At 40.7% G+C, this 23,520-nt stretch overlaps 1 protein-coding gene across 1 annotated transcript in view; it reads right to left on the reverse strand.

The window, feature by feature from the left end:
• Window positions 1-5,473: 5,473 nt before the first annotated feature.
• The window catches only part of CARPA (Carbonic anhydrase-related protein A), a 39,433-nt gene continuing 21,386 nt past the window's right edge, over window positions 5,474-23,520 (reverse strand). The window contains exons 3-9 of the mRNA XM_065490024.1: window positions 13,520-13,656; window positions 13,111-13,302; window positions 9,398-9,493; window positions 8,947-9,168; window positions 8,182-8,313; window positions 6,190-6,232; window positions 5,474-6,132 (exon numbers count right to left, since the gene is read on the reverse strand). Of these exons, the coding sequence (XP_065346096.1) occupies window positions 6,086-6,132; window positions 6,190-6,232; window positions 8,182-8,313; window positions 8,947-9,168; window positions 9,398-9,493; window positions 13,111-13,302; window positions 13,520-13,656 (869 nt within the window). The 3' untranslated portion in view covers window positions 5,474-6,085. The remainder of the gene's footprint in view (window positions 6,133-6,189; window positions 6,233-8,181; window positions 8,314-8,946; window positions 9,169-9,397; window positions 9,494-13,110; window positions 13,303-13,519; window positions 13,657-23,520) is intronic.

A 23,520-nucleotide genomic window follows, 5' to 3' on the forward strand; every position in this document is an offset into this window, starting at 1 on the left:
TAGGTGTTTTAATTAGGGCAAATCCGGATCACGCAGCTGGAGCCGTTTGCCGCCGATGCCGCAATGCAAACTGTGTCGGATTGTAGAGAGAAACAATGCCTGCGCAGTGTCAAATTTGAAAAGGGATTACGCTATCAAATCGGGTTTTCTCTCTCGCACACAGTCAGCGTCGGTGGCGGCGGAAATTTGCCTGTGTGCGCGGTTAATTTGGCCGACTATCTTGTCTGCTGCGCGAATCAACCGCATGCAGTGGCACAAATTCCGGATTACGTCGCTTACGTAAATTATTTGGCATATTTAATTAATTGGGCCTAATGCCGCACCTCGAGGGTGACAAGAAAAGCTAGAGCCATAACATAAATAACTGAGCTAAACGACTGTCTGTTTTATTTCAGGTTTGTCTCGATGCTCACACCGCACTTGCCAGCCGTGCAGCTGCCGCGGACGGGTTAAATTCAATTTTCTTGCAGACGACGTCGACGACGTTGGCTATGAAATCCTTGCCAAATATCGCAAACGGCCTCTACGGTCTCCGCCTGCCCGTCTCGTTTTGTATATTTTCATACAGAATTCCGCAGATGAAACTTAGAGTATGTTTGCCGTGGCAATTTGGCGACTGTACTCGCTGCTATTATTTTTTGCTCCCAACTTTGCCGCAGTCATGGATTTCGTCCACTGTGTCCAGTGCCTCTGCGGTGCCTGAATGCCATATAAGTCAGCAAACATTATTTGTATAACCAAACGATATGTACAAAGTTTTTAAACAAACTTTAAATTTGACCTAGTCTTCTGAGCACAATTTACAAATAAAATAATTTCGTTGAAATTGTAACTGGTGAAATAAATATTGCATGTAAACGATTTCAATTTTCAACACCGAAAAGAGCTTTCGCGCAATAAATCACAACAAGCAGATTGTAAAGACGAGCGCTCGCGCGTCCGCTTTTATTTGTTTTAATTGCGGCCATAAAGGGTGCATCCAAGCAGTCCATAGAGGGAGGCGCGCCATAAAAGTCGTTTCCACCGTGAGAACCGGGCTGCGTGCGACGTTATTTTCCCCCAGCATCATAGGCTGGCGAGTGGAGAGATTTATTTTACTGGCGGGATTGTCGTCGGGGCGCTACCGAAAACGCGCCGGACCCCAATTTGCTTCGAGTGTGTTGACACGGGTGGGCTGTTTGCGCGACGCTGATTCCGAGCAATTCGTCGGCCGGCACCGGCGGTGGCGGCCTGCTGCTGAATCATTCATCACAGACGCACCTCCGGCGATCGATTTCAAATGCACCTGCGATAATAATTATCGCAGTGCTACCCGCTCGCGTTTTATAATATACTACGTATGCTTGTCAAACACAGCAGGTGCGCCCCGAAGCAAGTCCAGCTTAGCATTTGCCAAATCAATTTGCACGACCGGGATGCGCCACTGTGCTTTTTCAATAATAATTGCTATTCCAATGAGTTTTTTTAGTGACATATAGGCAACCGTTGCAGCACATCTGATGAAATGGTTGCATACACAAGAATACGCTAGTGGTTAAATTACCAGCATTTAGGATGTTTTTATGTTAAGAATCACAATCTACGATAAAATAATGCAAAATCAAGGAAAAGGTTTTCTATAATGTAAACCATCTTCCGAGGGTATTAATGTCTATAATTTCGTTTTAACCACCTCCTGATGAAGAATGGTTTCCCTCAATATTTTTTTCTAGCGATTTTAAATTTAACTTACAACATCAAAAATGCTACTACTAGATTTTTTTCCTGTCAGCAAAATTTACTTTTTATATTACACGGTTTCACAGTTTTCAGGGATTTCAATATTATAATTAAAATCACTCCATTGATTTATAACTTGTATCAATTAATGCTGATTCTAAAGAATGATATTAATATTTAAATATAATTTTCATTGTTTTTTTTTATATCGGAATGTAGTTGAAATGCGATATCTAAGTCTCATCCTCATCTCAAGAAACCGATATTCTGCTCGTCATTCAGCAAATTTTTACAATTCTTTGTCCTTCTCCTTGCTCCGTCTGGTGCTCATTGTCAGACTAGATATTTAGCTGAAAAAATTTTAGGTTATCGAAAAAATACATACCTTTACGATATTTGCATGTTTATATTGTTCTTTGCATCTGGGGAAGGGTGTAATTTATTATATCCAATGATGCTTCGTGAAGATTTAAAATCATTTTAACATGTAAAAATGGCCGCAAAATACGGGAGTTAGTCGATAATTTAACCCTCTCGATTTACTCTATATGCTATATTGCTATATTGGAGGGATAGTGTTCGCTTGCAGAGGAAAAGTTTAGTGGAGATCATTTGCCAGAGGGATGCTGATCACATATCTGCGCTTCTTTTTCTACCTTCTTTTCTTCTTTCTTCCAGCATCCGCCAACAGAGCCCGATTGACCTCTCATTGGGGACCTCATCAATTACTCGCTGCCCTGAAGGATTTCTTTTACTGTCACAATGACGCGCGGTCATCCTTTATTTACGCCGTTATAAAAAGTTTCTGCGAAGGAGGCGAGCCGGACACACACAGCGCACTGTTCTTTTGGTCAGGTGAGCGTTAAAAATTCAGCGCTCTGCTAATACGGCCGGCAAAGCTGCTTTTCCCTGTGGTTTTCCCACTCGTCATGACCACACCCTAGCCACCAATCTATCAGACACATCTCTCAGCGATTGTCAAACTCACCGACAACGCCCATCACACACTCGCTCTCTCGCAACTCAATTTCCGATTATTATTTTAATTGCCGGCGGCAAATCGCAGCTGCACGCGAAAAGCCCCCGGCTCTTTCAAATAAATGCGCCCGATAACGAGCAGTCAAAATGAACTTTGTCAACTGTCTATTTCAGCAGGAGTCGGCGCCTCTCGCCGCTGGAAATTTAATACGCTCCGGCGCAAACGAGCTCCACCGGTCGGTAATGAATCATTGCAGGTTGTACACTGAAAGTAGGCCAGAGTTTTGTGCCGCGAATCTCCCACCTATTATGCTGATGGAATTCAAACTAACGCAATATAAACTGTCATAAAAGCAACAGAGGCGTGGAATTGCGAGTCGCGCGGAGAGCGTTTAACCTTCTCTCTCTCTCTCTCTCTCTCTCTCTCTCTCTCTCTCTCTCTCTCTCTCTCGACGTCATTAAAATAACGCGGCCATCAGCGAATGGTCAAACACAAGCAAAATGTTTGCCGAGCGGCTTCAACGCGGTGTAAATGAACGTGTACCACCCGACTCTGTATGTTTGCACTTATATTTATCTGGAGAGAGCGAGCAAGCGTGCTCCGGGTGAGACATGTCCGCCAATTCTCCGCCACAATGCTTTGCTAATGGTTTCTGGCCGAAGTTTCGGAGCTGCACACGCTGCTTAGGCGCCGCTGAAAGCACTCCCGACGTGTCTCCTTCATTCTGGTGACAAACCTTTCCAGTTTCCTTGTCATCCAATTGACCTTCCGCTCACTCGCTCGCTCCATTTATGCCTCACCGCAGGATATTCAACAGTTATCAACACGACTCAGACGTCTATTTGGATGGAATAAAACCACAATTTCTATCATTTAGACTTGAGCGTAACCACTCTTCAAAGAGCCGTCTACGCATTGTGATTGATTTATGTATTTGGTTCCTTATTAGCTCTAACATTGTTTGATATTCATATGTCTGCAAATACAGTTAAATCTCAGATTCCTTGTTGATATGGCATGCTTAAAATCTTTCAATTATTCAACTTAAATTTTAGATTGTTCCATGTTCCCACTAGCTATAACACCCTGAGGTAAATTTTTGTTGACGAAGTTTGACGTGCCTGAGGCAGTATTTTCTCCACCTCAGAAAATACAATATTTTTGTTATTTGCATTGGAAAATTAAGTGTGTCGAAATATTTCGTAGGTTAAAGCTTTAAAAAATTAAAACCAAAAATCACAATAGATCATTTCTAGAATATTTCATAAAAAATTGTATTCGCTCCCAAACACCTAATAACCACTTAAGTTCTCTATTAATTATTTTATTTTCAAGAGAAAGAAAGCAAATTAATACACAAAGGTATAATCTGTAAATTTAAGAATAACTGAATTGCTCTACTCTGTTTCTGGACGGTTATAGCTACTAGTCACTGACAATTTTTCCTCATAGAATTTTCTGTATTAGCTTGTTCAAAATTTGGTTTTTCACACAGAGTAGAGCCATTCAGTTTTTCTTTTATTTTGTTCGCTAACACTACCCACGCCTAATTTCTCCTTAATGTGAGATTATTTTATTTTAAAAATGACTCGCACTAGAGAGAAAAATAACGAATTGTATTGAAGAATGACGATTAAGCATTTTAATTTAATAAACGTGTACGTTGTGACCTTATCATCAGTTTACTAAGTGCATAATCCGCTTTGCAGAGTACCATTCAATACTAAACTAGATTTTGAATCACGCGATTCGTACAGTCACGCTCAAGAAATCTGTAGGAATGAATTCTAAATCTGTGGCAATTTCCTAAATTAGTTTCGTTTGAACGAAAACAGGTTAGATCATAGATTCTCTCTTTTCCCATTTAGCAAATACAATGTGAAAGTGTCAGCATAAGGCTTACTCAGCCTTCTGCTGCTAGATATGATTTTTAAATTGAATTTGGAGGAAGAGCAAACAAATCCAGGTCTGCCCTTTGCAGTTCTGAGTGAGTAGCTCTGCTGGAAGCTCAACTGCAGGGAAAAGTGCCTCGAGCGCATTATTTTTAACTCGAGGCAGCACACAAGCAAGCTAATATGGCTTCAGCGACGGCGTCAGAGTTCTTTGCGAGGAAAGGAGCGGCGGCTTCAATCAGTGTAAAGAGCATCGCGCAGAAAGAGCCCTTCTACTTTCTCAGTCGGCGGGTCCGGCTGAATGGAAGCGCTGATCCGTCCTCGTCGTAATCCTTGCCAACTAAAATGCCGGCGACATTCACAAAAGACGAGCTGAAAATTACTTTTTCATGCCTTTCAGCCAGCCTAATTTTTACCTAGCGAAAAGGGCCAGATTAGCTGCTAAAAGGTGGATGTGCGCGCGCGTGTGTGTGTGTCTTTCTCAGAGGGCTGAAATCCTGAGTGTAAAGGAAAAGAGAGAACGACACACGTTTCAAATTAATTACACCTCGCTTGCAAAAGGCCGGCGAGAATTTCATCAGCAAACATGACGGCGGGGCTGATAAATAAAAAGTGTTTGCCTTTATCATCATTAGCGTGAACGCAATTAATCATGCGACAAAATGGCAAAAGCGACGTGTGCGGTCGACTCGAGACTAAACAATTGACTTCCCCCGCTGAATGCGGACTTGAAAGTTGATCGGACGATCGATGAATTGCGAAAACAACGCATTGTTCGCTACCACCACAGAACAATCGAAACTCGTTAATACACACACACGCGCTTCGTGATTTCTGATCATTAGTGCTTGTAAATGAAAATGAGATTAAAACTCGTGTTCAGTTAGAAGAGAAGTGGGAACTCTTGTTCGATTTTATTCCTTCAAAGCTGCTCCAAATCGTTCAAATGCGACAACAACATGCGTGTGTTCCCAAAGCTCATCTTCTTTGAGCAGTGAATATATATTTTATACATGATGCACAGTACATAACTAACAATCAATATTTTCCGTTTAGTAAATGTTCAAAGTAACAATAAAACACAAACGCTGGCCATACCATAGATTTCGTTTTGATATCCAGCAGTTTAATTTGGTGTTAAACTAACAGACATAATTGTTTAGAGACGCGCACAAAATTTTACCCGGACCTAAAATCAATAAATAGGATTCTGTGTTGTTTGTTGCGGTTTAATAGAGTATTGAGTTTTCAACATCCGTCCTCGACTAACACGGAAATTTTCGATTTCTCTTGGGCTATGTTTGAATCGTTTGAATAACATGAATATATAATTTATTTATACACAGCAGTTTCATCAACTATAGAGCAATTAAATAACGCGCATTTCCATATTCCACCATTTATTTCGCGACCTTATTGATTGAATCGATTAGTAATTGTAGATTCATGTCCTTTTAGCAACAGTCTTGGACCTTTTGACAGCGATGTTTCCGCTTTAAGAAGGATAAAAGGTGTCTTGTTCGCTGGCCTGCCACGAGTTTGCTCAAAAATTATTGCCGAATTCAGACGAAAATACAGTCAGATTTACTTAAGTCTTACCTTTGTAATGCATATCTTTATACATGCTTGGGCAGTTTTTACCCTGAAACAAAAGATATATAAATCAATTATAAACTTTATATCTATTAGCTCAAATTAATCTAAATTCAATTTTACTAACTTCCACGCACTGATCGTTGAAAAATTGATTAGCAATTTGACATAAAATTGGTACTAAAATGTTACCAACTCCCACCACGTTTCGCAATTGATGGACCAAACAAAATAGTAAAGCCAGTTACACTTTCAAAAGTATTAATTCCATGGTTACCTTTTATAAATATTTCCAAATATATTTTCAACTAAATTCTTCCTTTCAGAGTAAATATCAATGTTGAAACATGGATCAAAAATAGGTATATCTTTTTCTAGAATGTGGAAAAATGACGAGTTAAGCTGTTAGAAGTTAAAAAATTAAACTTTAGCTGCACGCTGTAGGTGTTGAGTAAATTTTCTAACACAATTCGAAATTCCCGGTGTCAGCTATGAAGCTATGAATACATTATGAAATAATTGTACAGTAATTGTACGATCAGCGAGCATATATTTGCTTAACTTTCATATTACTAATTTTGTTCGGCAATGGTATTTGAGGCTAAATTATCATCATCCTACTTCATTATGTTAAATATTTGGGACAGAATTCGAGCATCGCATTCCGGCCACTTACTGCACTGGCGCGTCGCCGCGAAAAGGCATCACGAAACAAGCATTCCCCGAGAGGTAAGATAGCACGTGTGAAATTTTAATCAGCTTTCAGGGCGGGCGGAATGGCAAATGCCCGTCCAGAGAATCATTAATGATAAATAGGCGCGAGTGAGATAAGAGCCCTTGGCAGTTATCGAGAGTGCGGAGTGGAGTCGAGAGGTGAGAGTTTTGTTTGCCCGCCGCTAATGGATCCCTAATATCCTGCTACTGCTGCTGCTGCTGCGCAAACTATTTCTATTGATACACACACCCGAGAGTCGGTTCAAACGCCCACACAACCTCCACAACCGACCGGCCGCTCACCCCCCTCCTCCCATTTCGCTGCTGATGCACCTTCTCACTGATTAAATATTATCAAACAAACACCCAACTCTTGATTGCCTCCCGGACCGAAGGGAAGTAAGATAGCCGCGGGCAGTTTTCGCAACAGGAAGTGTGTGACTCAGTGCTTTAGTAAGGCTGGAATATCTCGTTGGCAACTCGTTCTGAAATTTATCTAACCACAGTGTTTGCACAAAATTCATATCAACTTCTTAATAAATAATTAATTAATTTCATTTTACTTTACCAACATTATCATAGAGTAAATTTTGGCAGGCGGATCAGAATAATGTTCCAAATTGGTTGGAGATTTATCTTTTTACAACGCAGAATTTATCTTTGACCACGAGCTATATTCCTTGTAAGTTTTTTCACTTTTATTTTGTTCTAACTATTGCAACTTACATTTGAATTAAAAAAAGGAGTAAAATATTGAATTTTTGTGTTAACAATTAGTCAATATTTGTGAGTGATCTCTCAGCCCGAACTTTATTTAATTTTAGCAATCATAGACAATAAATTGAACATTCCACACTTATTTAAATAATTTCAAACTTAATAAATAACGAAAAATTGCTAATGGCAGATTCAAAGAACGCGTGCCCCTGTGCAAAGACAAACACCGAAACTTAACTCATAAGTAGTTTCACCACGCATCTTAATTCCCTAATTTAAGTTCCTTTCGCTCTCGTCAACTCCTCAACTTTGCTCGCCGTGTTTGCTGAACTTTGTAAAATCATCGAAAGCAGCATTAGCAGAGCAGCAGCAGGCGGTATAGAAAATTATTTATTTGACATTTCCTCCCACTTTTGAGTGCGCCTGTTACTTAAGCAAACACCGTGAGACGAAATTTGCATCCATTTCTAAAGTTTGCACACCCCAGGGGTGGCTGCTGGCTATTTACCCAGCTAATTACGCCCCTAAACACCCCTCAAGACTGGCCTATTAGCATGTTTGTCCTACCTGTTTATTAGTGAAGTCAATGTTAGTGCGCACTGTGCGGTGGTACAGCGGCTGCAGCGGGCGCACGTTGTTGCCTAAAGGCGCCTTCGGGCTCTCTTCAGGGCCTTGCATCAGCTTTCTCAACGCGTACAACTGCAATGCACACACGATGCACATTTGTCATTAATATTTGGGTTATACGACACAATAAAGTATTCGCAATAATTATAATTTTCTGTAAGTAGAGTAATCTTAAAAAATATGTTTTCATTTTACTAGAGCTTCTGTGTATTTGCTACTATCCCAAATGGTTTTTGGCTGGACAATCGTTGCTTTGTTAAAAGAAAGAGCTCATGATGATACATATTAAGGTCAATACAGGACGTTTTGTCATAGCAATTTCAAAATTTTGGGTTAAAAAAGCTAAAAGGTTTTTTAGCTTTGTTTCTAAGCGGGGTTTCGAAATTTGAAATCATTAAAATTGCAACAAAACGTAATAAATAATATTACATTAATCAATCCACCCACATCAATCTAATTATACGAGATATCTGCATGAGAAATCGATGGAACAATTATTTTAATTAGCAAAACAATAAAAAAATGAATCCACTGTTTTTGGCTGCTTTATATTATAGAACAGGACGCTATTCAGTTCGCGGACGCTAATGCACCACGCTCTGGAGTTCAGCGAATCGCTGGGAGCAAACACCGTTCACCCAGGCAAATGATTATTATTCTGTGCGAAATCAATCTGCGCCGATTAAAGCAAGCGTGCAAACTCGCCTCTTGTTTGGTAATGTAGATGGGTTTGTTTAGGATGACCCACACTGCCGTTTCCCAGCAGCCAGGGTGCGTGGTTGAGCCTTCGTAGGTCATGTAGTGCTCTGTGTCTGGCAGCAGGCTGCGCAGCTGCAGGTGCTTGATCGGTGTGAACGAGCCCCGGTAGGTAAGCTTGCTGAAAGAGCTCGTGATCACGCGCAGCTCAGGGTTCGGCGTGTCACCAATCTGAGAACAGTGCATGAAATTTGGATTCGACCTCACCTCTAATAATATATGTATGTGGTCTCATAATATATATAAAAAATTGTGGTTTGAATGCATTTTGGTGTTTGTCAATAACATATATTCTTTAATAAATGTAATGCATAATTATGGATGTAAAGCTAATCCACAGAAATGAGCGAAATAATTTTTTTAAAGTCAAAAGTAAATTGATTAAATTTTTTCGCTATACCTGAACCATTATAGACACTCCGACTACTCCTTGGGCTCTGTGCTGCGCTTCAGTCATGTTTCGATACAACTCTGCGTTGAACCCATACAATTGAATCTACAACAAAATATTTACATAGCTTATTCAATAAAGACCATTTTATGTACATCAACATTATATAGTACGTGCAGAGGCATTTAATTAAAATTCTGGGAATTTTTAATTATTAAAAGCTAATTGAAAATGTCTATCTCCTGGAGCATGAAAATTAATAGCTTTATTCCAGTTAAAATTCATGGTGAAAAAGCTCGTGCATTTCAAAATGACTCACTCAATAACCCAGTTTTATAGAAATCACCGATATAATCAATGCCAATTGAATAAAACAAGTGCCTTTGCACCCTTGTTGCACCCGCAATTACTCGCGTTTCAATGCAAATACACGTATCAGCAGGCAGGCAGTAGTCCTCGACAACAAATCTCCATATTCCAGCGGGCTCGAATGGGTTTCCGTGTCACTTACCGCATGTGCATACGTTCGCACGGTTTTATCTAGCCGACGAGTTGCATTAAACTTAATAATGCAATAATTAACCATGCCACGGGCCTCGACACCTGCACATTTCGCAGCCGCGTGCACCGAATGCACAGTGAGCAAATAACAGCAGTCGCGCGCGCCTGAGAGAGAGAGAGAGAGAGAGAGAGAGAGAGAGAGAGAGAGAGAGAGAGAGAGCCGCACACGGACGCACACAACGAGAGAGTAGCTTTGGCACCGGCGAGCGAATAATGCTGATAATTATTGCTGCAGCGGCATGCAGCATTAACTCGATCAATTGGCTGCATGCAACAATGGGCCAGGTAATTTAATAAATAAGCCGTATCAATCAAATTAGTCCTGGCTAGCGCTGGTAATATGCGATGCCGTCACGCTGGCAAAGGCAGCCGCCAGGTGCACATGTGCATAATAGAAACGGCGAGGACTCGGTTGACCCGCGCACCACCTGAGGTCATTTGGCTTTGAAGCTCTAAATGGCCCATATTCTGCAAGCCACACTCTACATTTTAAGTGAGCTGCTAATGCATATTTATCTTTCAAGTCTATTTAAAGGTTAGTAGGATTGTGAGAGTAGAAATTTTATAGCATTTAAAAATGAAGCTTATGCAGAAGCTTGAAAATTGTTCCTTATGAATAGACTTTTTAAAAAGGTGCCTGTAGAGCCTGAATTTTAACATAATACATGAAAGCTTGCTTTATTTTCCTCGTAGTAGTAATTTGTATGATCAATCATCCATTTACCTTGAAATAAGCAATTTAGAGACTGATGTGAGATTCCATATTTTGTCAATATTGCTAAACTCACATAATTCCAGGGAATTTCCGTTGAAAAAATGGCACAAAAAGCATTTTCCACTTTTTTCTAATAATACCGCTACAATTGAAAATTTAAATAAGATGAATAGTTTGAAATATCTCGAATAAAATTTATTTGAAAGATATGCTGAAATGAGGAAATGAAAATTCAAGGTAAAATTTGGAAATTTTCCAAATTTTCTATTTCTATTTATACTTTGAAGTTAATTTAAATATTCTATACTTATGCTAGACCAATTCTGCTGAAATTTTACCTTTATTTTGATTTAATATTTAACAAATTAAACTACTGGTTGACAATTCATTAAATCTCCTTTTAAAAAAATCTTACTTTTTAGCTTAAATTTAACACACTACCTTTGAATTTAAATTAAAAAACGGTCCAAGGTATCTGTGGTTTGTCTCACAAATACACAAACTTCAGAAAAATTTCAAAAAATGAGCGCAATTTAAGGGAAAGAGCTTGCAGAATGCCAATATGTATCAGATTCGCAGTGACTTTTCTTGAAAGTAAAACATAATAATAACTCCTTAAAAAATTTAAGGAAAATTTCCATCAGCATATTGTGGCTTTTGTAATCTAAATCTCTTAACACCTTTGAGTCAACTTTTAAACACTTTGAAAAATTCTAATTTATTTGTTTATGAAGCTCATCTTATTTGTAGCATATTTGTGAAAAACAAGTAATTTTTAATGCTAAATTACTGACAATAATTGAAAAAGATCCTCTTAAATTTCTTCAAATCTTCATATCGGATGAATTTTTTAGATTTTTGAAGAGAAAAGAGACGCACTATATCGATTCTTTCATTGATCTATGTAGCGGTTCCCGCACACACTGGCGTAAACCCTCATCTATATTATTAACAAAATTAAATTGATAGCAGATTCCAGGAAATTCTTTCAAAGTGAAGTCTTTTTACAAAAGTTTAATTGGCAGTTTTCTGGCACTCTGATCACGGCTAATGGAAGTTGCGTGTCACCCGCAACAGTCCCTCTTCATTCTGAAATGCCAAAAATCGGCTTTGACGAACTCCCCGCCTATCAATACTAACGTGTATATTAATTCCATTTAGACAGGGCCGCTGTGAGCCCGCGCCCGCAGACTGGCGCCAGCTGAGGCGGATTTCAGCCGAATTCAGCTGCCACAGTTATCCTTTGTCGATGTGATATGTGTACACCTACTGATGAGGGGCTAATTATTCCAGTTTGTTTGCGTAGCCATTGCGGCCGATCGAGAGGGAGGCAAGTTCCATTGTTGTGCTAGCCGCTCTCCACATCCATTATTAGCCGCCTATTAAGAGGCCGATCGTAAATTGCCGTCGACCACCCCGACGAGCGACACGGGAAGTTGCATGAAAATTTAATTACATTTGCATAAAACCCGCGTTATCGTGCACGCCGTTAATTACGGTTCGCTGCGCGGGTGTCGGAAATCTGGCTACCGAGATGAGTCTTTCAAATTGGATTCAAAGTCTCTGATGGTTTTGAATGTATTTTGATCGGATTTTTTTCAAATGGCTACTTGCTGGAGATTTGAACTTTCGCCATTTTTTAGGGTTCAAACAAGCTTTTCATGCTTTCCTCAATATTAGTAAAAATTATTTAAGATTCTGAAATATTACAATTAGAATTAATCACAAAAATAAAATATCTTGTAGGGTTAAATATATTGTGAACTTGAGTAACATAAACTTTATTTAATTTTGTAAGTGGTCAACATCATGCTTGGTGAATACCTTAGTTTATGTAAAAAACAACGGTTTGTGTAACGTAATTCAACTTTATCAATCAAAATGTTCATACAGCTTTAGTTAAAATTTTAAAATAAAATTAAATAATGATTGTTTATTGTTGTTAATTTAGACAAAATCATTATAGTCATATTTACTTTAGTTTACAACTTATAGCATTGGCGCTTGAGGTTTGCAATCAGACACCAAAACAGCCGCGGAGAATAATTCGGCTGATCAACAGGCCCAGCCTTAACCAGTTAAGCAGGCCTTTTAGGATGCCGGGTCACGCAGCCGACGTACCATCACATTTTATTTGTCACCCTCATACGTAATAACATGCACGCACACACTCGCACTTCGTAACTTTTTATGACTTATGAATATGAAAATCGTTCCGCCCCGGTTGCTTTTATTAGTGTATATATTTTGGATGTGTCGTGCTGCTGTCTCTCCGGAAGCGCGAAATATTTTATTTATCTACCTAATAATGCACGCTAGCTTTTTCCGATGTATCACAATTCGCTTTTATGTGACATAGAAATGGGCTTTTCCCCAATCTTGGCTGGAGATGTTAAAGTTATATTGGAATTCTCACGCAGCAATTTGATCAGATTTGTGCACTCACCTCAGCAGGGAAGGCGTACCCATGGACCCTGTGCTCTGAACCTTGGTGGTTTTCTGTTCCATAATGAATGTAGATTTCCTCGAATTGGTACCGATACGCCAGCGGGCCACCTGTGATGTTTATGTGGTGCTTCGTGTCTTTGTCGACCCTCATCACCAATGACTGGCCGGTGTTCCATAATATACCACTTATCTGAAATAGAGAGAGCAACGGCAACGTGATAGTTTCTATTTTTCCAAATAAATTGTCTCCGTCGTGCACATTTTGGGTTCGTGGAATTTGCAATGATGTTGATAAAAGTATAATGACTACGCAAATGGAATTTCACCAGTCCTATCTAATTGGGAATTCTGTTTTCGGGAAACATACTAATGCTTTTATACGCAGCTGCTCCAAACCAATCAATTACCTTGTGTTTGTCGATGTGGAGTGACCTTAAGTGTGGGTCGTACAGTAACGACGTGGGTTCCACGTTGACAGGTGATTGCCTTCGCCCTTTATTGCACAAGTTCCACTGAGGATTAATGAGTCCCCAAAACGCTGGACCTGCGAGCAGAAAAGGCAAAATTACAGAATGTTAAATTGCGTCACTACGTCTCGCTCGAAAAACAACGATTTTAATCAAAAAGACAAAAGCTCGTTTGTTTTCAGTTCATAATTTTTGGCGGTAAATTGCCAGCGTGATAAAAATAATTGATGAGCCCGCCATAACTCACGCGTATGACAGATTTCAGTTGCGCGCCGCGGGGTTGCTCAATTGTGGCTGGGGCTATATTCGATTTCACGAGTGTCACAACAACACAGGAAAAATTGCCGCGCGTGTCGCAAATAAAAAAGCGCCATTAGTCATCTTAGGCCCGTGAAAAGCGATCGGGGGAACGAGAGTGGAGCACGTTCGCTCTTTGCCGCCGTAGAAAGCAAAGGCCATCATGCAGATTATGATCCGCGCGGCTGCACTTTTCGCCGCCGATCGATTTACGACACCTCGCGGAGATTGTAAATTATTGTTGCCTGCGCACGGAGAGAGCAGGCAGCCCCTGGCTCGGTGCCGTGCACACGACGGATGCTCGAAATTAAATGATGCAATAATATTTGCGGAAGGAAGGGCATAGGGGCGTCGGAAAAAAGGCGACGGCACGGAGCTCGGCGTACACCTGGGGATTGCATGCTCCCTTGTTTTCTCGCGCCGCTCCAGGCGTGACACTCGCTGCTGCTGCTCTGAAAGTGAAAAATGAGGCGCTCTTTCTAATTGCGAAGTGGGTCGGCAGTCGAATAATGCATTCTTTTACCGATAAACCCAATAGTGTGAATCGTCGGCCTCTTTTCTTCTTAAGATCCAACGGAAGTCTAACTCTAGACTATCAATTTAATATTTTAACACGCAAAATCAAGAAATCAGAGAGCGTTAAAAGCAGTAAATTAATTATTGAGGAGCTGCATTAAGGTACGCATGACACCTTTTTGATTTCCCAGAAGCAATTAATTCCTGGATTTATTAGAAGATTCCATGTCAGGATATTAGTATCATAATTAATGTCTACTTAGCTATGCGACCTGCTCAGCAGCGTGCTGACAAAACTCATTTTGCTAAATTAATATCGCTTCGTATCGCGTTGCGGCACGGAGATTTATTGTAAGTTCTCCTCGCGAGAAACGCAGCGTGACATCCAATTTGAAGCGTGTGTTCCATTATTTATTTTGCTGGGGCGCTGGGGTAATTTGGTACCGAATATTGATCGACATGCATTTTTAATTCGCCATCAGCTCAAGCCGTTTTTCATGAGGCTAATTTTTTTCAGCACATACCTGTAGAAGGATGGGCGAGAGCCATTGGTGAATTATCTCTCAGGCCCCACGCATACATATTTCAGGAGGTGCCGGTAATTTTCGTTACAAATCACCTTCGCCGCGCCAGCAGGGGCGCCAAATTTACTTTGAGTTAGCTCCCCAAGCCGAGTGGCAGTTCTTTAAACAAGTTATTCGGATCCAGTTATAGACTTTCCAAAGTATAATTAATTTTTGGCTTATGCACGACGCGCATAAGAAGCGAGTGAAATAAAATACGGGCGGAGGAAAGTTGAGGAGATTGCCGGAGCAAAATTAAGAGGATTTCCTGCGCAGCGAACACAAACTCTAGAGCAAAGACGATGCTTGAAACACGAGCCGTTTATTACATTCAAGTTCGGTCCTCTTTTGTGTCTCATCCATCCTTTCAGATGAAATGGCTGTATACGTAGACGGTATTGAAACTCGAGGTAGAAATAATTATTTAGTGACAGTATGAGTTTAATTTTAAATCTAGCAATATGCTCAAAGAGAGGCAGACAAAATTGTATTTTTCAAATTGAAGCTACTGACAGCTGAATCCTTTCTCTATAATGAATGTCGAAAGCGAGAAAGGTGTTTGAATGCATAATATCAACAAAAAGAAAGCCGATTGCTATGATTACAGTCAAACATAACATGTTGTAAAATTAAAAAAAATACAGAGAAAATTAACTTTAGCGCATATGACAGCTTAAATTCAAATTAGAAAAATGAGGAACCGTTTCAAAAGAGGTTAAAAAGCTAATATTGATTAGTGATGAAATCTTTATTAAACACCAAAGGTGTACAGTCAACTAATATAGATTAGTAGCAATTGCTTTAATTTTATCTAAAAAATGATGAAATTTAGTAACTGTAAAATGTCAAATTATGAGGGAATTTTCAGTTTGTTGCAAAAACATTATTCTAGAATATAAGTCTAGATGCACTTGTATGTTTCTATGGGATGAACTAATTACATTTCATTTTTGGTGATGTGCGTTGAATTTCCAAATAGAATTTTCCAGCATTACATTTCCTTAAGAAAGACAATAAATTAACAACTCACTAAATGTAAAGTACCATTTATTTTAACACTAAATATTATGAGCTCGGTTCCTTAGCCTAAATTTGGATCTATCAAAGAAAATTAATTAATACCAATGATAAAGCAGTTTTCTTTCTCTCTTGATTTCGGCAAGCAGAAGATGTTAGAAATTAATAACCATTCAACAATTCATGCAAATTACAAACGAGAATTTTCATCATTTTAAATTTCCGCATGCTTATTTTTCAACGTCGCCTTATGCTGATGTTCCATTATCATCTGCAGATCCGAGTGTCGCAGTCTCGTGCACCGAGTGTTTAGAAAAATTATACTAAATGCACGCGCCAGCTCCTTAATTGCTTTTTAACTCTCATTTCAAGCAATTTACGTCTCCGCGAGTGCGGAAAAGCACTTTACTCGGACGCCGTCGCAGCGCGCATTTTGCTTTTTTCAATTAAAAAGTCTATTAAGAAATAAATCCGGCGTGCGAAAAATTATATTCCAACGCAAACAGCCGTGTTGCCGCGTGCCTTAATTATTTTCTAAACACACCGGCGTCTGGTAATTAAAAACAATGCCGCCGCCCGGCGTGGATTTATTCTCTTCGTCTGCTCACGCGGCTAATTTGCATACAAATCTGGGTCTTAATGAAAGCGAAAGGCGCTACATCAAAAGGTGCTCGAGCAACAAAGGCTGCAAAGGATGCTAATTTGTAAAGATCTGCTCGACTATTGTGCTCGAAAACGGGCCCGCGACGTTTCCCGGATTCGCTGCACAAAGTGACGAGCCGCCGCGGGACCGACTAAATACCTGCGCCCCCGCAAACACGACGCCCCGGCAGTCTTGGAAAATTGGCTGATCTCGTTAAACAGCTCCGAGACTTCAAGGGGTGCTGCGCTTAATTTCTCACGTGGGATTTTCGACTTTCAGCTCTGTCGTTACTCTCAGCACAGCTTGGATTAACTGCTGTTGTTCATTTAACGTGCTTTAGTATACTTTCCGTTGGAATGGGGCTGTTTGCATGATTAGCTTAAATTAAACTTCGCGTTAAAAGCAAAGAGAATTTTATAATTTATCCACACAACTTCAGTTTACCGAGCAAAAATATTTTCACAACGATAAAAACAAAAGAATTTTTTTATTTTGGAAAATATTGGAAATATATTGTATTCATTTTTACATGTGAAATGGGAGAGCTGAAAACTATTCTGTTCTCTCAACGCAACACTTAAAACACTTGAGCAACAACCTCAATTGTGTATTACTAACAATAAGATAATTTTGCATCTTCGAATTAATAACGAAAATGCCTAATCAGATGAAAAAAAGGGGAATCTTGGATTAACAGCAAAAGTATTTCAATATTTCTAACCATTTCTAATTTTTTCCTGTTTCGAATTGCCCTCTGCAATTGAGATTCTGTAGGCGATGGTGTTGACGTCAGATCTGTGCGTGATTGTCATGCCCTCCACGCCTTTGTGAAAAATACAATTAGCATTTTGAAACCGTAGCTTGCATAAATACTGGCGCAGGGCTGCCGGGTCAAAATTAAATTTGAATCAACGTGAACGCATTCGAGGAAATCCATTAACCCCACAATAAAACGCGGCAAAGAAGTGGAAACATCGCGAGAGGGAAGAGAACGCGGAGAGACAAACAAGACCGGCGCGTTCCAAAGATTGCATTTTAAATGGAATTGTTTAGAAAATTGGATTCAGCGTTTTAATAACAGGTTTCTCTTCTCAGCTGTCAACCTCCGGCGACGGCCGCCAAAACGCAGCCGCGTTTTTTATTATTATTTTCCGGCTCTGAACCGCCAGAGCGACGGGAATTATGTTTGCGAGAGGCAAGCGCGGCTGCATTTTAATTATATGGATCTCGCCCAAGTGCACGCAAAAATTAAATCATTCGCGGCTCCGCTGCTTTCGCGGATCACTGGCTCGTTTCATTTATTTATTTGATCAACGACGCAATTAGAGCGTGGGCGCTAAACTCCCGTGAGAGGCAAACACTGTCTGCAAAGCCGATAAATTTATTTACATGCATGCTCACTGTGTGCATGCGTTGGTGGAGTGCTTTGCTCCTTTTTCAGGGAAAAAAGGGAAACACACGCATGTATATACGATTACAACTCACAGGAGAAGAGATATGCTTTAAAATTTGATATTGTGGTATTGTTCGCGAGCATAATACTGCGTTGCATTCATTTTAAACTTTCAATGTTTCCCAACAATTTTTCATCCTACATGGTTGAGGTAACATTTTTCCTCGTTACAAAACATCGCATCGTTATTAAAAATTAAACACAAAGTGACCTGTTTCATATTATGGCAATATAATGCGTTGTTGTGAGTGAAAAATAAAATCCAATAGGTTCTCACACATGTGGCAGGAGAATATCCAAGAAAAACAATAAAACTAGCGAAATCTAGAATTTTATGGTGAAAATTTTAAATGCAAGTTTGTTAAACACCATAGAGTAGAAAAACGAAACAAAAACTCATTAAAAACGCTATGAATTTATTTAATTTTGTAAATTCTGGCCTTGTATTATCAATTTGAAAATTCCATACCGTATTAAAGTACAGGAAAACAATATTTCCATGTAGTTTTTTTTTAAATCTAAGCCGAAAATATCCAGTTTTCCAAATAAAAAATTAAAACAAACAAAATTAAAGTCAAAATATGTACGATAATAGGAAATTTCTGTCCTTTTGTTTGAATGCCTTTTCTGGGATCTCAAATTTATTTTGATAAGAGCTTATAAAAATGAAGCAGTGCAACAGTTTCTTTTAAAGAAGAATGACAGTCAGCATGAAATTTTTCCTGTTCGAATATTGACTGTATATTTTGATTGATGAACAGATTTAGTCCTATCGGTCTGTAGAGAAGGCACTGCCTCAAAAATATTAAAGTTAAATTTTTTATTTCTTTATTATTAAATCAATCATAGCATTCATTCATTCGTAAGTTCATTATTTCATATTTTTCTTCCTGTCGTTCCAGTTTCATCGTCGAAAAGATGGGTTCAGGGGGAAATTATTGTAGGGAGGAGGTTTGGGAGAAAATCGGAAGAAAAAGGGGAGAAAATAGCAAGCTGCAAAATATGATGAGGGTTAATGTGTATTGTTATTTACTCGATCAGCTGCTAGAGATTGTTGCGGCTAATTCAATCATACTATGGCTGTGAGTGTTCGCGGCTGCGATTGTCGATGATGGCCCTGGCCAGGAGCCGTACAAGCGAGAAGCAAATTCCTTACTGTAATTGTTAGACCCCGAAGACTTAACAGGGGTTAGAATATTATCTAACTGTGATACATAATTATTGCTGTTATATTATTAACTTGCTATTGACACGATTATAACATGAACTAAGGGTTGTTAGCCTTTCATCACAAAATCCTTCCTAAAATCCAAAATCATCATCAAATTGACCTAGGGCATCAGGTCTCATCGATTTGCTTGTGTCACGTCGGCGTTCACCATTAACGCCAAATGTGCGGGAACTGCTACAATACAGAACCCACTCTTTAATATTAGTTTTGAGAGCTCTTATTTCCTTCTGGGTGGAATTGGTATTCTGTTCCAAAGCCTTGGCATGACAACAGCCCAGGGTTCATTCACGGAATCTATTTTGGCACAGTGGCTGAATGAGTGGGTCGTTATTTGCCGTTCTGGTGCGGCGCACGAGTGAATTCATTGACGCTCATCGAAATATTTGAGGATTAGCACGTTCTGTTCAAATGCTTCGGTTGGCAGGTAAGAGATTTGTAATTTGAAATAGCTTGTTTCTCATGCAAAAAAGACACCAACTATAGCTCTGTCTAAACTTTTAGTAGTCCAACTTAATTCAGCCAGCGCTTCTTCCGGCGTTGGCAAATCAACCAAAATTCACTTCACATCATGACGCTCGTGGTTCTCAGGGCAAAAGTTTGTACGTTTGCTTGCGAAACTTTTAAGAGAGGGAAGGCAACGAGCGAGCGACTTCTTATTCTGCTTGCGGAGCCAACTAGACACCAGTTTCAAACGGGCTCAAAAGCGGATTCAATTTTTCACATGGTACCAGGCCGTCGAATAAAAATTATCCCTACGCACGCAAGTTAGAGCAGAAAATATGAAAGAAATTGGTGCTGAAAAATTTGAAGACTCTGGGTCATGACGAATGACGAGTGATGCCGACCGCAGGGTGGGAATTTAAGGGTGTGTACGCGTGCGTTTTAAGGTGAAATAATGAGTGAGTCTCGGGGGGCCTGGCGGCGGTGCGGCGCAGAATAAAATAATCCGAAATGCACGCGCGACGAGAATGCGTAAATAAATCCACCTGGATGAGCACTTTGTCTCTGCAAGCGAGATGCGTGTCCGTCCGGCTCTCTCTCTCTCTCTCTCGCTGCATAACAAACGTGCGGTCGCCTTTAAAGTGGACAGGGATCCCGCTAGGACCTTTTCTGCCTGCAGCTTTGCATCTGGAATTTGCTACATGGGGATTCGAGGACATGCGAACAAGCGTTGGCGCCCAGAAGCAGATTTACAAATTGTGTAGGCGAATGCCTCTTGGAAATAATGCTCCATTGCTCTCGCCAGTGATTAAAAATAGTGCAGATGAGGATTAACCACTGTCATAAATATTTCAACCGAGCAAACTTTTTATCGAGAGAGAAATGAAAATTAGATATCATCATCCTAATACAATGTCATAGATAGAGCAAAATATTTTAAGCTTAGGTGCAGTGCTACTTTGTTCTTAAAACGTAAAATCATTCAGGCAATTTGTAAATGGCTAATTTTTGTTGGTGAGATCTGGAATTGGCTGAAATCTTGATATATAGAACAGATGTGACCACAACATAATAAAACCGAGACGAGTTGACTCTATTTTCCAATTGAAATATTGTGGGGGTTATTTTTCACCACGCCGACTAGTTTGCATCACTTAAATTAGGAATTTTCGGCCCACCATCTACGCTTTAAAATCAAATTTTTAAGCATTATTTTTTAATGGAATAGAGCGTTTATTTTCACCACATTCGAAAGTTTTTAAAGAACAAATTATGCTGAGATTGACTGCAGAGCGCAGTTGCAAACAGAAACATTTCCAAACAAGCGCAATGGTAAAAGATCTTGTTTTACATAATAACCGAAAAATAATAAAATGTTGCAAATGGGCGATTATTAAAACCGCAAATTTAAAATTCCATGAATTCAAAACGAAGGGTTGTGCATACTTTAACGCTTATTATTGATCTACTAAAAAGTCACATCCGTTCGAATAAATGCCGATTTAGCTTAAGATTTAGTTGAAAGCATATGTGGTGGCTCTGACTCTCTCTGACTCTCTCCCCCACTTTGTGCTAGTGCGCCCTGTGCTCTTGTGACTTCTCACCCCCACTTAAGATGGTGCTGAAAACCTCCAGAAGTTTCCCCCATCTCAAAATGTACTTTAATTAACAACATTAATTAGCTGACTAATTGTGTCCTCAATTCATCGATATTACAATTTACAATAAACTCTGACAATAAAGGCAAACCCAATTTCACCCATATTAGTAATGCACAGCAGTAAATATGATTCAAATAAAACTCCACTTCGCGACGCACTTTATGGCCAGCCGTTTTGGCCAGTCTCTGTTCACTCAGTCTAATAAAGCAAGAAGTAAGAAGTTAAGCAAGTTAAAAATCAGTAGTTGAGTGTTTTACTTCATACGACTACCGCTCCTACATTTTGGTGACCCCGACGCTCCGACTGCACGGACACCTTACCTGGATGCCTACCTAGGAATACCTGGCCGCACCTGGATGCCTACCTAGGACTACCTGGCCGCACCTGGATGCCTACCTAGGACTACCTGGCCGCACCTGGATGCCTACCTAGGACTACCGGGACGACTACCTGGACGCACCTGGACGACTACCTGGACGACTACCTAGGACACCTGGATACCTGGACGACTACCTAGGACACCGGGACACCTGGACGACTACCTGGACGCCTGGAACACCTCGACGCCTACCTGGAGGATCCCTGGCCCAGCATACCTGTCCGGCTACACACCTGGATCGACGCCCAGCTGCAAAAGCAATATTTTCGTCTCTGCGGACTGCCTAGCAACAGAGATGCAAGGAGAAGACGTGGACGCCCCCTCCGTCCAGAACATCACCCAGCTTCGCCTACCCGACTTTTGGAAAGGCGATGTCGAATCCTGGTTCGAGCGTGTCGACGCATTTTTCACCCTCCGGCGGATCAAAAGTGACGAGCAACGTATCGCCTGGATTAAACAAGGCCTTCCAGCAGACATCTACGTGCAGACGCGTGACATCTTCAGGAACTTACCCGAAACAGACTCCTATAACCACGTAAAGGCGGAAATTTTGAAACGGCTTGGTCCAACCAAAGACCAAAAACTGCAACAGCTGCTGGCGAGAGAAGAACTGGGGGACCAAAAGCCCTCAACCTTTCTCCGCAAATTGCAATGCCTCGCAGATAAGGAAGGTACTGACGACATGCTGCGCACGATCTGGATCAACCGGCTTCCAAACGAAATCCGCAAGCTCCTTGCCACACAGACCGCCTGCTCCCTGACGGACCAAGCAGAGACCGCTGATCACATTTGGAACATTCTTGGCAAACAACAGCACACTTTTGCTGCAACCGCGACCCGCCCACCACTCGTGGCCCTTGATCCATATGACGACTACCGACGCCTCATCGAAAAGAACCAGCGCGACATGCAGCAACTGGTGTCTGGCGTGCTGGACAGCATCCAGTCCTTGGCCATCAGCCTCAAACAAGACCGGGGACGAAGCCCTCGTCGCCAGGACTTTGTTCAGAATGACAGAGTGGACGACAGCAAGAAATTCGATCGTCGCCGCAACCGCAGCCGATCTCGTCCTCGCTTCAACTCCGACGGCACCTGCTTCTACCACGGAGAATTTGGCTCCAAGGCACGGAAATGTCTCGAAGGATGTAAATTCTTCCAGCCGGGAAACTTAAACAGCAAGTGCTAGAGGCGGCAACCACTTGCTCCTCTCCATCCGGCCGCCTCTTCATCAAAGACAGGCAAACAAATATTGAATTTCTGGTTGACACAGGCTCTGACGTGTGTGTTTTCCCACGCAAACTTGTGAAAAACCTTGACTCCCTCGCTAAAACCTTCTTGGACCTGACTGCGGCCAACGGATCTGCAATCAAAATCTACGGTGTGCTTAACATCAACCTCAACCTCGGGCTGCGACGAGAATTTTCTTGGAACTTTGTCGTTGCGGACGTAGGAAAACCAATCATCGGTGTCGACTTTTTAACTCATTACGACCTGCTGGTGGACATCAGACGGCAGAAACTCATTGACAACCTCACCAGCTGCTCCGTTATTGGTATCAAGCCAACAGGTAACTGGCCCAGCGTGAAAACTATCACCGGCACTGGCCCCTTCTTCGACATCCTCAAAGACTTTCCTGAGTTGACCCGCCTGCCTTCCCACGACAAGATCATCAAGCACAATACCGTCCACTACATCAAAACAACCGATGGACCACCTGTCTTCACCAAACCTAGACGAATG

This window comes from Cloeon dipterum, chromosome 4 (genome assembly GCF_949628265.1).
Source record: "Cloeon dipterum chromosome 4, ieCloDipt1.1, whole genome shotgun sequence".
Lineage (NCBI taxonomy): Eukaryota > Metazoa > Arthropoda > Insecta > Ephemeroptera > Baetidae > Cloeon > Cloeon dipterum.